Raw genomic sequence first — 15,163 nt, 5'->3', positions numbered from 1 at the left:
TGAAGTGGAATACACAAACATATATACCACACAAACACACTCCCAAATGAAAAGAGGAGCAACGGGAGGGAGGGGAGTGGGGCTGGGAAAGACAGGGGCGGGGGGGGAGGAGAGGGGAGCCAGAGAAAGTAGAAACTAAGACAAAGACTGAAATAAGCCACCACTAATACATTTAGCCAATTTACTGAGTACCTCCCATGTTTCCTGTGATAAGCACACAAACATTATCACATTTAAATTTAGTAATGGCTGTGAAGTTGTAGCCACATTTTATAAAAAAGAGGAGCCTGAGGTAGAGAGATATAAATTATTTGTCCATGATCTTACAGCCAGTGAGTTGCAGAATCTGGATTTACTCAAGAGCATTACGCCAATTCCAAATTCCTAAACTTCCTATCACATAATCATAGTAATTTGAATAGCTTGGATGTAAGTGTTGAGTTAGAGGGATTAGGCCTATAAACTTAGATACATCAGAAATAGAAGGATTCATAGGTCAACACTATTTAGGCAAATATATAAAGCAGGTGACATGTATAATACATATCATAATTCTTAACATGTGAACAATTATGTTAATTTTGTGAGGGGTTACAGTGTTAGCCTGAGTAATCTGGTTCAAAGGGGCTACTAACTCTGAGTTAATTGAAGTGTTCTCTGTCTTTCTCTCACTTTCTTCTTGTCTTTTCCAGAACTGCTATCTGTGACTTTACACAATTTTGGTTGATTTCAGTTCTGCAGTTTGACTTAAGGAAAAGTAAGTAGACCAGATTTCTCCTGCTTTAGTTTGACAAGATTTAGAACTAACCTAAAAAGAGAAGGCTATCATTGTATTGCCCACTTAGTTCACTACAGTTCCCCTTCAGATTTGATAAGATGTTGTATATTAAAGTAATGCATATAATAGAGTACAATTCTTAAGTTCTGATACGTTGTGTTTCCATTTTCATTTGTTCCAAATTGGGGTTTTTTATTTTTCGTTTGATTTTCTCCTTTGGCCCACTGGTGTTTTGGGAATGTGTTGTTTAATTTCCACCTATTTGGAAATGTGTTTACCAGTTTTCCTCCTGGTATTGATTTTGAGTTCTATATTATTGTGATTTGAAAAGATTCTTGGAGTGATTTTAATTTTCTTGAATTTGTTAACTTGTTTTGTGGCCTACCAGATGATCTACTCTGAAGAATGTTCTGTGTGCACTTGACAAGGATGTGTGTTTTATGTTGTTGGATGAAATGTTCTATTCCACCTGGTCTATCTATTAGGTACATCTGACCAAAAATATAGTTCAAATCCAATGTTTTCTTATTAAATTTCTGTCTAATCTATTGTTGAAAGTGGGACACCGAGTCCCCAATTCTTATTGTATGTGGTCTATTTCCATCTAAAATTTTATTAATATTTGCTTTATATATTCAAATGATCCAATGTTAGGTGCACATCCAAGGAGAATCCAAAGTACATTTATAGTTGTGAGTATGCAAACCATAAGGTTTGTTCTTGTATTTTATTTATTATTATATTATTTTCTACATTATATATTTTCTACATTATATATTATATATTTTCTAACTATAACCCTACTTTTACTCCACCCTGTATATTTACAATAGGTATCCTTTTTATAGATTGAACTCTTTATCATTATATAATTATCTTCTTTGTCTCTGTTAAGACCTTGTTGAAAAAAATTGAAAATACAAATAAATATAAAAATATCCTCTGTTTATGAGTTAGAAGAATTAATATTGTTAAACTGTCCATGAAACAGTTGGAATGGCTCAGTGGTTGGGCATCAACCTATGAACCAGGAAATCATGGTTCAATTCCTAGTCAGGGCACATGCCCTGGTTTTGGGCTCAATTGCTTGTGTAGGGTATGTAGGAGGCAGCTGATCAATGATTCTCTCTTGTCATTGATGTTTCTATTTCTCCCTTCCTCTCTGAAATCAATGAAAAACATTTTGTGTGAGGTTTTTTTTTTAATGTGGAGTAGAGGGAACCCTTGTACACTGTGTGGGATTATAAATTAGGATAGTCATAATGGAATATAGTATGTAAATTCTCCAAAAAGTTAAAAATAGAAATAACATATTGTACAGCAATCCCACTTCTGGATATGTTCTCAAAGAAATAAAACTGGATCTCAGAAAGATATATGCACTCCCATGTTCATTGCCACATTATTCACAATTGCCAAGATATGGAAACAATGTACTTGTTCATTGACAGATGAATAAAGACATTTTGATATATACTGTTAAAAGACAAACTGAGGCATATTAAAATTGACAAGAGTTTATTTGGGTGAACATCTGTTCAAACATCCAGCTGTGAACTGAAAGTAGTTAGGAGTGCAATAGAAGTTAGGGGAAAGGCTTTTTTATAAAGAAGACATGGGAGGGGGACCAAAAGATTATTTTATTGTCTATTTGGTTGCCTTATTTGGGAAAGCATGGTTGGCTGCTCATGATTAGTTTTCTTAGGTTTTATTTTCTCAGATTTGTTTGCATTGACTCTGGCTTAGTTTAAGTTTGCTTACTACACAGGCTACGAAGGCAATAGAGTTGCCTCAGTCCAATGGCCCCTTGTTTAATTACGTTAAGAATATATACAATTGAATATTATTCAGCCATAAAAAAGGACATCTGAGTAATTTTGCCAACACGACTGAACATGAAGGACATAAAGCTAAATATTGTAGGTAGCCAGCCACAAAAAGGCACTTATACGATCTCACTTACATATGGAATGTAAAACGTTGGACTCATAGAACCAAGAGAAGAATGTCCCTTGCCAGGTGCTGGAGGTGGGAAATGGGAGGAAAAGATGAGAGGATGTTGGTCAAAGGGTACAAACTTCAATTATAAGATTACTAGGGGCCCAATGACGACATTCCTGCAAGGAGCCCAGCCCTCAATGCTCTGAATGCCTCAGCCGGCCCTTGCAGCATTGGCCGGCCCTCTCAGCTCCAGCTGGCCTTAACAGCCCCTCACAGCCCTGGCTTCATCCAGAAGGTCGTCTGGATGGTTGTTCTGCTCTTCAGTCTAATTAGCATATTAGTTTTTTATTATATAGGATAATAAGATGAATATATTTTGTAAATCTATTATATAGCTATATAGCATGGTGACTATAGTTAATACGGTATTAAAAAGTATATAAGTAAAAAGTATGTAAGATCACTTGCTGAGAAAGGGAAGCAGGTGAGAGAGGGGACCTCAGGTCAAAGCAACAATGGCACTTAACATGAACTATGTTACTTTTCATGTGAATAGTTGGACTTAATAATTACAGTTCTCAAGTTCTCATGGTGCGTGAGACTGCTCACCCAATAAAACCAAACTCATTGTTGTGGTAATTTTATTAGATGTACAAGGCTTTCAAAAACAGTTTTATAGACTTAAACAGATGCCATAAAATACTTTCTTACTCACCATTTCAATAGGAACTGAACTCTTCCTACAGGCGTCATAACTAATTATAGGTTCATTTCTGGAACTTACTGAAAACATTTATACTCTTTTATATAAGTGAAACTGGCAGAATCTCATGAATGTGTCACTGCATAAGATTGCATTCCCACCTCTCTAAAAACACCAAACATTTTGTTCCCCAAATCCTAGAATCTGGGAAGAGCTTTGCTTGTACTTTCTCATAAGCTGTCCTAGTTTGGAGGACACTTGTATACTGCTGCGTAAGAGGAGAAGTTTGGTACTGCAAAAACACACTAAGGGGGAAGCTCTGTTTAATAACAATGTGTAGACTATCAGTCTAATGAGCAAAAAGGTGGCAAAAGGGAATAAGCATTTCTTTTTTGCTCCTCTAGCTCACATGTCACCTCCTCAACGGGGACCTTGGCAACCGTTGTCCTCACCATCAACACTATCTGTACTAGAAATCACTCTGTGCTCTTGGTACATCTGTATAAGGGATGTTGAGACCTTGGAAGGAAATAGGTTTGGAGATAGACAAATGTCTTTGGTTTGGCATTTGAACAATTTTAGGTTAAATCATACTTGCTAATCCTTAATAATGAACACGTATAATGTGTATAAAATCTCTATGCATACTGTGAAGTGCTGTGTCATGTACTTATAAAGAATTATGCTTTTAATAATAGTTTTGAAGGAAAATATCCTCCACTCCTAGGGAAACAGCCCTGAAATACACTCAGTAGCCTTATTGAGGATGAATAGGATCTTCTAAGTATTTTTAGGTTTTATTTGTTTGTTGTTGTTTTTTAAAGAGGGTGTACTCTTTTTTTTTTTTAATATGTTTTATTGATTTTGTACAGAGAGGAAGGGAGAGAGATAGAGAGTTAGAAACATGGATGAGAGAGAGTCATCAATCAGCTGCCTCTTGCACACCCCCTATTGGGGATATGCCCGCAACCAAGGTACATGCCCTTGACCGGAATCGAACCCGGAACCCTTCAGTCTCCAAGCCGACGCTCTATCCATTGAGCCAAACCGGTCCCGGCAAAGTATTTTTAGTTTTGTCTTTAGTAGTTTCTGTCATAGTTTTTCTTCTTTAACTTGAATAGACTTTATTTTTAGAGTACTTTTAAATTTATAGCAAATTTGAGTGGGAAATACAGAAGGGTCCTAAATATACCCTCATCTCCTCTCCACCACCACCATCCCCCACCAGATGGATACACTTGTTAAAATTAAAGAAATCAACATTGACACATCATTATTAACCAAAGTCCAGAGTATACACACTTTAATGGTTCAATTTTAAAAATTAAATGTATTTTAATAAATATTACTTTTACAATTACTTAAAGTATGTATACATTTTTGGGAGACACTCTATATATACCTTTCTATCTCCCTATCTATCAAACTGTTTCCTGTTTCCAAGTAATTTATCAGCATTCAGAGACAGAAAAAAAATCATAGAAATAGGAAAATATTCAGTGTCCAATAAGCAAAATTTATAATCTATTTTATTCAAAGAAATGGAAAATAATTTACCCTAAATCTGGAAATATATTAATCATATAAGCAGATCTAGAAATGATATAATTGATAGATGAGGCTATTAAATAAGTTATCTCTTATTTTCAGGAAGGTAGAGGAAAGATAGAGTATGTTAAGAAAAAATCTATATATATTTCATCATTTATTTTTATATGTGTAAAGCAAAATAAGAAGTAAAATATACCACATGGTATCAAAGCAGGTGAGCAATTGAGGAAGAAAAAAAAAAGACTTTAAAGCAGCATTAGAAAGGAACAGAAATTAAACTGAGGGGGCAGGGGGAAAGACATGAAAAAATATTAGAGAAAGCATTAGTAAGTTGTGGGACAACTTTATGCACCTTGGGAGAAGGGTGAATTGAGGGAATTAAAGTTTTTTTTTTTGTTTTTTTTTAAGAAGTGATAGTTGTATAATTTATAAATTTGATAAAAACTATAAGCCAGTGCATCCAGGGATCTAAATGGACCCCAAATACTATATATATCCTTAGCTTAGCCTATACACTCTTTATCTGAAGCCCTGTCTCTGCATTTGAATCTAACCATTGCTCTCATTTCTCAAAATATTCCTTAGTTTTTATTTGTCTCCTTTCATCCTTATTCTTGGAATGCTGGTTGTCACTCATCTGCCTCTGACTTCCAAATAATTCTGAGTCAGATTTATTGTGAATCCTGGTCCTGACCACATCCTCTCTGCCATTCCTCCACCCTACTCAAATAAATGAGCTCTCCTCAGTGTTCCCCTGAGCTATACACATATTTGTGTGTTACTTTAATCACATGTTTTCTTCTCCATTTGCCTGTGAACTTCTCTTACTCAACTTTAAATTTCCAGAACCTAATTAAGTTCCTGAATCAGTAGGTTCCACCCAGCAAGTATTTGAGAAAAGAATGAAGAATGTCAGTTCTATGAATCTGTCTTTGTTGTCATTATATAACTTCAGCATCTAGTAATACTTAAAATAATTAGAGGTCAATTCTTATTTTTTTAAGGAAGGAAGGGATTTTTATTGCTTAACATTTGTAAAGTCAAAATGATTTGTGGACTTCTATGTTAAAGGCATTATTCTGTGCAGGGAGACATAAGTAGTGGTGAAGATCTATCAGCTTCTATTTGTATGGATGATTGTATATGTATATGTGTTTATTTGGTGGTGGAAAATATACAAGTGAATAATTAAGTAACAAAGATCATCTTAGGTATTGCAAAGCACTGTGAAAACAAAGTCTGTTGACCTAATCTGGGGTGGGAATTAGTTTTGAATTGTCAGGGAAATCTTCACTGAGCAGATAATATTTGAATTTCTGTTTCCAGAAAGAAGAAACTAGCCATTTTAGTTTCTAGAGCAGTTTCCCAGTAAATTATAAGAGCTGGAGTCCCAAGGTGAAGACTTACATGGTATATTTGAGGAAGAGAAAGAAGACGAGTGTGGACGGCATTTCTGCACAGTGACTAAAATCCACCTGTGAGACACTTGTTATATAAAAATGTTGCACAGGAGGGAAGGGTTGAAGAAAATAGCCCCATTCATATTAACCTTGAGTATCTAGAATTTTTAGTTCAGTGACCATTAGAGTGTGCTCTTAATCTGTCTAATAAATTCCTCACCTCAAAAACCCTCACATTATTATTTTCCTGGAAGTTGTGACACCAGGCATTATTAATACTGTGCGCAAATTGTGTAGACTGTCCTGCAGGTTACTGCCAGATGAAAGCTGTCTGCCCTCAAGACTTTGCTGGGGGGAAGATCCAAAATATACTAACTGAAAGAAAATGACTTGATTGCAATTATCACCGTATGCTGATGAGAGCAAATTCTGGGTATGTTACGTGTAATTCATTGCATTCTACCTAAACATCATAATTGACCATTGTTTCTCTGTTTTAAAAAGGTATGAAATAAGCTGCTTTGGTTTCTGGTGTCTTTAATCGCTGAGGAAATAGATTACAAAATCAGGGCGGAGAATCTGGCTGGCCTCCATTTATAGGTATATAGATGCATGCATATGGATCCACTTATAAATACAGCCTGTAGAACATCCACAGTGATGAACCCTATTAAAACATTCCCTACAGACCTCACAGGCCTCGTCGACATGAAGCCATCAGGCAGCCTTCTTCTTTTGGTTAGCATGGTCTATTTGTTCCTCTTTGCTGGTGAGTACTATATTTGAAATGAAATTCTGGACCAGACAGGTCAATATCAGCAGTCATGATGTGATGTTGTTTATTATAATGATGATGATAACATGAGGATAAGTATTATAATGATGATAAAAAAGACTAGTGATGGTGACTATCACATTTTTAGAAGGAATTTTACTTACAAATTAGCTACTTTAATTATATCATATCTTACAGATGAGATAGTCTGTTCTAGGTCACATGGGCCCCAAGTGGCTAATCTAGAACTTCTAGACCAATTGTGTTCTCCTCATCAGATCACAATTAACAGCATAAGGTTACAAATAAGCTTCATTTTCAAGGAATATATTTAAATTAGAAATTTTCATTTAAAGTCACCCTCAAAAAATTCTTACCTAAAAAGCTTCAATGTCAGAATTTTTCTGAGATGTTTTTAGTTTGCTGAAAGTTGAGTCATTCTTGCTTACCCTCTAAGGAGAGTAAAGAGATGCTAGACAGATGATGATATAGATGATGATGATGATGATGATGATGATGATAAGTAGATAGAGTAGAAAAAAAACTCAGGACTAGAATTTTAAGTTTGGCTTCTAAATTCTCATACTGCTACTTTAGTAGTGAGCAACTCACTGTCTGTGGCTGCTGTTTCATTACATGAAAATAGAATGTGAACCTTATATGTGCCAAGACTTCTTTCAATCAGAGGTTATGCTTAAGTACATTGGCTTTAGGGTCTAGGCGACCTGGGTTTGCTTCCTGGTTCTGCCATTTACAAGGCGTATGGCTTTAGACAAGTTGCACAAGAGCTCAGTTTCCTTATTTTTAAAACAGAAATATTAGACTTAATGTAAATGAAATTTAATACAGTTCTTAAAATTTAGAACTCTTGCAAGTAGATGGCAAATATTGTTAGTGTTAGTAGAAATGGTGATAAATCATACGATTTTTTTCAAATGCCCTCAAAATTATTTTGTATTATATTATTATACTAGAGGCCCGATGCACAAAATTCATGCAAGAGTAGGCCTTCCTTCCCCCAGCTGCTGGCACCAGCTTCCCTCTGGCAACCAGAACCTGGGCTTCCCTCACAGTCTCAGCTTCATCCTGAAGGACTTCCAGTCTAATTAGAATATTACACTTTTATTATTATAGATTAGCACCTGGTTTGCCAGTTGCCTTTATTATCCTTTAACTGAATGATACTAGATTTTGGAATGTCAGTCTCTTTCTGGTTAAATATAGGCCACTTTGACAAAGAAGAGATCCAGAGTTTGCCTTCTTTTCTTCAGGTACAGTCTAGTTTTAAGGTAACATTATATAGAAGTAAACAATATATTGGATAAATGTCACATAAAGCATAAATAGCAAATGAAGTAGAGGGAGTTTTGTAATGTGTTCTCTAGCTCAGTTGTGTAGTTAACAAGGCGAGTGTCCTGGATGAGCTTTCTTCTCTTTTCTGGGACTCAGTTCTTCATCCACAAAGCAAGACAAGTGTAACGGAAGATCTCTGAGGACAACTTTTCACTGTAAAGTTCTGGAATTCTTATGAAGTGTTGTGATTAATCAATGTCTGTTTTCTCATTGCAGGGGCTGTGAGCCAAGGAGGCTCTCAGGTAAGTGCTTTTTGGTTATGACAATTTCTCTATTACAAAAGGTTGTCTTTTAGCAACGGTGATGTGCTGGGAACTACTGTGGCTATTTTACTAAGATTTCTGAGTTCATTTGGTTGGTCTTGTGAGAAGGTGGGATGATAATATGACTCACTGATCTGGATAAAGTGTCATTGTTAGTACAGATGCATTTTTAACAGTGGAAAAGGACTTGAAAATGACCTCCTATTTTCTTATTAGTCAGATATCACATTCCATAATAAGGATTTTATATGTAGTCAAAACTTTGAAAACAGAATAGTGCTTATGCAAGTATGGTGTGAATGTTATTTGTTTTCCAAATCAGGATAATTTTGAGAGTGAAAGTGGTGCTTATATGAATTAAAACAAGAAAATAATCATAAACTGAGAATATCCTAGGCAACTCAGAGTATATAGTTACTCTAGATCTGAACACCTTGTTTATAGTCATTACAAAATCTTCATAAAATGCATATTTCTGTCCTCATGTATACATGTTAGACCTATCAATTGGAGTGAGATCTCTAGAGGTGTTGAGTCCTAGAAATATACATTTAGGAAGCTTCCTGACATAGCTTTGTAAGTGATGGATTTTTTAGTTCATCAGTTTATTTTGTTCATTAGAGTCCACATATGAGTAAGGTCATGCAATACTTGTCTTTCTCTGACTGGCTTATTTTGCTTAGCATAATACTCTCCAGGTTCCTCCATGCTGTCTCAAAGGATAAGAGATCCCTCTTTTTTATATCTGTGTAGTATTCCATTGTGTAAGTGTACCACAGGTTTTTAATCCATTCATCTACTGATGGACACTTGGGCTATTTACAGATCATAGTTATTATAAATAATGCTTCTATGACAGCATTGTGGAGTTTCTTCAAAAAAAGAAAAAAGGTTAGCATATTTTTTATTCTTTGAAAGAGCTAATGATATCAATATCATTGATCATGAAATAAAATAAGAAACTTCATTTAAATCACAGGCTTTCTGCAGCAGCTTTGAGAAAACAGTTACAGATGAAAGACCTTGTTCCAAGATCCAAAAACCAGTGTGTGGCACTGATGGGCAAACTTACAATAATCGCTGTGAATTCTGCAAAGCAGCTAAGTAAGCACATGAAAGCAGATATTGGAATAGCACCCTTAGTTTGGGTCAATGGTGTATGAATTGGGGAAATTATTTATTAAGCATCTACTATTATAAATATTTTGTATATAATTATTATTTAAAATAAAGCAATGTTATTACCCCCAAACAAAGCTAGTTCCCCATTTAGTTCATTTAGTCTGAAATACATTTCCACTGTATCTCATTCTGAACACCGTCTTCTTTCTTTCAGAGAAAAAAATGGAAAGCTTGGTATCAAGTATGAAGGGAATTGTTGAATCCTCTGATACTCCAATATTGGAAGTGCCTTCAGTTTGCCTTTTGCTTCAAAGATTTATTTCCTTATACCCAATCTCCACTGCAATGTAATTCTCTCCAATAATTAATTATAAAAAATCAATTTCAATAAAATTATCTTGGCAGAACTTCACTGATTTTTTTCCCCCCAGGTAATAATGAAGCCACCTTTGGTTAGTTAATCTGTTGATAGAAAAGATACAATTTGAAATAAAGGGCATAGTATATCACCACACTTAGTGCATCCAGAATTCTTCATTCAGTGCTTTGAGTCTCAATTCTTCACAATGATAAGATGATGTCAAGGATAATAAAGTTATATCCAAGAAAATATACATCATCTGACACAAATTAGCATTTTTTAGTACATGGTATGCTTGGGAAGTGTTTTCCCTACTGGTCACATTGAGCTTTTTTTTAGTGTCTCAACATGTATGCAGAGGTGACTAAGGAGCAAATAAAATTAAATTTTGGTCATTTCTGTTATCAGGGCTGCTGAATAGGTTGCAGGACAGCAGAAGTCTTTAGTCTACTTGACTCTTGCTTTATTAGTTTACTACAGTGTACTGCATAAAATATTATCATTTCTTATGTGTGGTAAGTGATGAAAAAGCTTAGAATTATAGGCTTATTGACATGTGGGTGCTTAAAATGTAAAAATGAATTGAGTAACCTGGCATTTTCAGAGTGTATATAGACAATTTGGAAAGTCAAATGTATATACCAACTAACTAAAATATAGCTTGATATGCTTCTGTTTATAAATATCCCAGTGAATGAATTGTTCCATTTATTAATTGCACAAATGACCATTCAATGCTTATGATATCCAAGATATCATTCCAAGCATAGGTAAATGAGATCTCTGCTTCAAAGGACTTTATGCTTTAGTGAATGCATAAGGATAAATATTTTAAAATACATTTCCAGTTACTAATAGGTTTATAAAAGAAAAAAATTGGCATATAATGAAGGGATTCCACCACCTTTCAGAGCTCAAATCGAATTTGTGCACAAGCGCTCTTTTAATCCATGACGGTCTGTGACCTCCTACCGTGTTTCCCCGAAAATAAGCCATCCTCCGAAAATAAGACCTAGCACATGGAAAGATAAGACATCCCCTGAAAATAAGACCTAGCACAACTTTGGGAGAAAAAATTAATATAAGACGTTGTCTTATTTTTGGGGAAACAGGGTAGCTTTGTAAAATGGCAGCTAAAGCCTCCAACTGTAAAAAATATATATATTTTATTGATTTTTTTTACAGAAACGGAGAGGGACAGAGAGTTAGAATAAGGTGGGAGGATTTTAACATTGGTAAAGCAGGATACCATTGGGAGAGGGGGGTTCTTGATTAAAAATTTGGTCTATATGGGGCAACAAAAATTTTCATTATATATATTTTTAAATTTCAACATAAGTACAGTTTACAAATATAACAAAAAAATTTAAAAATTATGTATAGTATTATTTTATTCTTGGGCATATTTCTCATTTGAGTGAATTCTAACAACTGATCAACAATGCGAACTTTGATAAGCAGTTCTCGATAATCAGTTCTCAACAATTATTGTTATTTTTAAAGTTTAACATTATAAAATTAACAGAAATAACATAAAACTCACATCCTGGCTAAATAGCCACACGGCCGCCGAAAACCGTATATTCCCTTCCCGTTCTCCCGTTGTTCCCGAGCTTGTCGTGAATTCTCTCCAAAAATCGGGATTTTTTTAAAACGCTGGGGACAGGGGGCAAATTGTTAAAAATCGGGACTGTCCCGCCAAAAGTGGGATGTCTGGTCACCTTAAGTTAGAAACATCGATGAGAGAGAATCATCCATCAGCTGCCCTTGCACAACCCCCACTGGGGATGTGCCCGCAACCAAGGTACATGCCCTTGACAGGAATCGAACCTGGGACCCTTCAGTCTGCAGACCAACGCTCTATCCATTGAGCCACACCGACCAGGGCAAGCCATCAACTTCTTTTCTAATTCTCCCACCTTGCCTGCTAACCCTGAATCTGGCAGAATCGTGGCGAAGGGCAAATCGAATATATTTCCCCCACCTCCTTCCAATGGACAAATTGAATAAATTGCCCTCCCGTAAACTCAGCTCTCCCGGCTTTCTCACCTGAGCTCCGGGCCCTAGTGGTGCACCTGGCCTGGCCCTGCTGCCCCCAGTGGAGGTCAGCCCGCCGCAGCAGCCCTTCTTTTCGCTTCTTTGCCACAGTGTGCCAGGCAGCATTTTTTTAAAAAACAAACGGCATAAAGAGACCTGCATTTGGGGCCCGGAAGGGGGTGGCGGGTACTCCCAGGGCGACCACCAGCAACTGACACACAACACACAAATGACCCCTCCCCTCCCCACATTAGCGCTCCACGGCCAATTTGGGATTTCCCCCGCAGATGCCTCTTTCCCAGGCCGCGTTCCTCTGGTCTCCTAGCTGGGCAGCCAAGGGCTGGTGTGCAACCCGCTCAGGTCCGCGGCTGAAACTCAAAACTGGCCTCCGTGCCCCGAGGGCCGCGAGGGCCCACCGAGGGGCCCCGTGCGGGCGGTGACGGTGGAATAAGCAAAGGCACTTATTTCAGGGGGTTTTGCCGTGGGTCCCGCAAGCCATCTGAGGAGAGATCCGTCCACACCGCCGGGCACCCCAGGGGACCGGGCCTCACCTGACCTGTCTGCACATGGGGCTCCTGCCACTCAACGCCTCGCTCTTTCAGGGCTGCGCCTGCGAAATGGGTCCGGATGCCGGAAGCCGGAACCAATGGAGGGCGGAACCACTTTCCATGGGCGGGGGGGGGGAGGGGTAAGGGCCTTCAACTGCGCCACATAAAGGTCAAAGGTCAATGGGCAGCTGGTCAACTGGCGGGTACATCCTCTTTATTTTAAAGTGATGCTGTTTTATTTTAAAAGGCTGAAAAGAACTATTGTCTTCATTCCATCATCCAGAGGCAGCCACTGATAGTATTTTGGTTTATTATCTTCTATTCATTTTCCAACTTTTCAAAATGTTGACCACTATATATGCCAATATTATGTGCTTATAAGGCTGGCTTTTTAAGAAAAGCACTGAAGTCACCCACCAGATTGGCTGTAGTTAAGGAGTTCCAATAGATTCGAGTGAGGAGTTGGAAGACTTGGACCTGGATGCAGCATCCATTGCTGGTGGAAATATTAGAGGGCATATCCTCTTTGTAAAAGAATGTGGCTGGGTCTTTAAAAGTTGCACATCAAATTACCATATGAACCATCCTTTCGATTCCTATGTGCTTATACAAGTGAAATAAAAACATGTCCTCTGCAACATTCTATATTATAGCCAAAAAAAAAAAAAGGAAATAATTTCAATGTCCATTAATCAGTGAATAAATAAACAAAATGTGTATCAATCAATCACTGAGTATTATTACTTAAAAAACTAATAAACTACTGATATATGGTACAATATGAAAGAATCTCAGAAACATTATGCAAAGTGAAAGAAGCAGACACAAAGGATAAAATAGAGTTTTGTTTTGTTTTTCTTTTCATATTTATATAAGCTGTCGATTTTATATTGCCAAAGCAATAAAAATAAAATGGAGATTGGTGGTTGGTTGTCTGATGCTGAGGTTTGGAAGTGGGAAGGGGAGGACAACCGAAAGCTGAAAAGAGGAACCTTTACTAAATGATCTAAATGTTTTAAAATTGAATTGTTGTGATTATAGTGTATCTCTGTATATTTAAGTCATTAAATTTTACCTAAAATTGCTGGTTTTGATATGTAAATATCACAACAAAGATGTCTAAAAAGCAATAAAATAAGCTTTTGGCTTATATGAAGTAGGAGAGGCAGATCTCAATCAATAATACATGCACTTATAAGTGATCTATGTTATGAAGAAAAATATATTGTGTATTTAGAAGGCAATATTATATATCAAGGGAGACAGTGGATGTGGTTAGGAAGTTATCTCTGAATAAAGTATACTTAAAGTGATAAACAAGACAAAAGGCTGGTGTGTTGAGTTTCTAAGAGGATGAAATGTATGAATAATTGTTTGGAGGAATCATTGATATTACCAAAATTGGAAAAGGCCAATATGCCTAAATTACAGCTTAAAAGGAGGAGTATAGTACAAGAAATAATTTAATATACTGAATTTTTTATAGGTCCCAAATATATAGGGACTCAGAGTTATAATCAGGAAAGACAGTAGTGACATTATATAATTTATATTTCAAACAGATCACTCTGCTGCTCTAGGAGGAATGGATTAAAAAGATTAAAAGTACAGATACCTGCCTGACCTATGTCACTCAGTGATTAGAGAATATGTCCTGACACCAAAGGGACTCAGGTTCAATTCCAGGATGAGGGTACATATTTGGGATTACAGGTTCAATCCCCAGCCCTGTTTCTGTCACCTCTCTCTCCTCTCTCTCTCTCTCTCTCTCTCTCTCTCTCTCTCTCTCTCTCTCTCTCTCTCTTCTCTCTCTCTTCTCTCTATCTTCTTTCCTCCCACTTTTTCTAAAAATAATAAATAGAAAAATATCCTCAGTTGAGCATTAACAACAAAAGTAAAGATGTCCAAACAATTTAGGAAGATAGCACAATGTCTCTGCAAGAGACAATCCTATCTAATAAAGAGGGAATATGCTAATTGACTGTCAAGCCCTCACAAGATGCTGGCCCCCACAGCCACAAGATGGCAGCACTCAGTCCCCTTAGCCCCCACCTCATCCAGCCACAGTCCCCCAATTCCCTCAGCCCCACAGTTCCATCAGCTTTGCAGGGGAAGGCAGTTGGGCTTGATAAGGCTGGCAGGAGAGGGCAGTTGGAAGCAATCATGCCAGCAGGGGAGAGCAGTTGGGATGGTCATGCTGGCAGGGGAGCAGTTAGGCATCAATTAGGCCAGCAGAGGAGTGATTAGGGGGCTATCAGGCTGGCAGGCAGAGTGGTTAGAAGCAATCAGGCAGGCAAGTCAGTGGTTAGGAGCTAGCAGTCCCAGATTGTG

General features: G+C 37.1%; 1 protein-coding gene across 1 annotated transcript; it reads left to right on the top strand.

Moving 5' to 3' along the window:
• Positions 1-6,588: 6,588 nt before the first annotated feature.
• LOC118711837 (serine protease inhibitor Kazal-type 12) lies at positions 6,589-10,283 on the top strand. The gene is made up of 4 exons (XM_036425222.2): positions 6,589-7,142; positions 8,718-8,743; positions 9,744-9,868; positions 10,101-10,283. Exons 1-4 carry the CDS (start codon positions 6,986-6,988, stop codon positions 10,144-10,146), a joined length of 354 nt encoding a protein of 117 aa, XP_036281115.1. The 5' UTR covers positions 6,589-6,985; the 3' UTR covers positions 10,147-10,283.
• The last annotated feature ends 4,880 nt before the right edge of the window (positions 10,284-15,163 follow it).

The sequence above is a fragment of the Pipistrellus kuhlii genome, unplaced genomic scaffold (assembly GCF_014108245.1).
Source record: "Pipistrellus kuhlii isolate mPipKuh1 unplaced genomic scaffold, mPipKuh1.p scaffold_m20_p_8, whole genome shotgun sequence".
Lineage (NCBI taxonomy): Eukaryota > Metazoa > Chordata > Mammalia > Chiroptera > Vespertilionidae > Pipistrellus > Pipistrellus kuhlii.
This window is presented reverse-complemented; position numbering and strand designations above follow the sequence as displayed.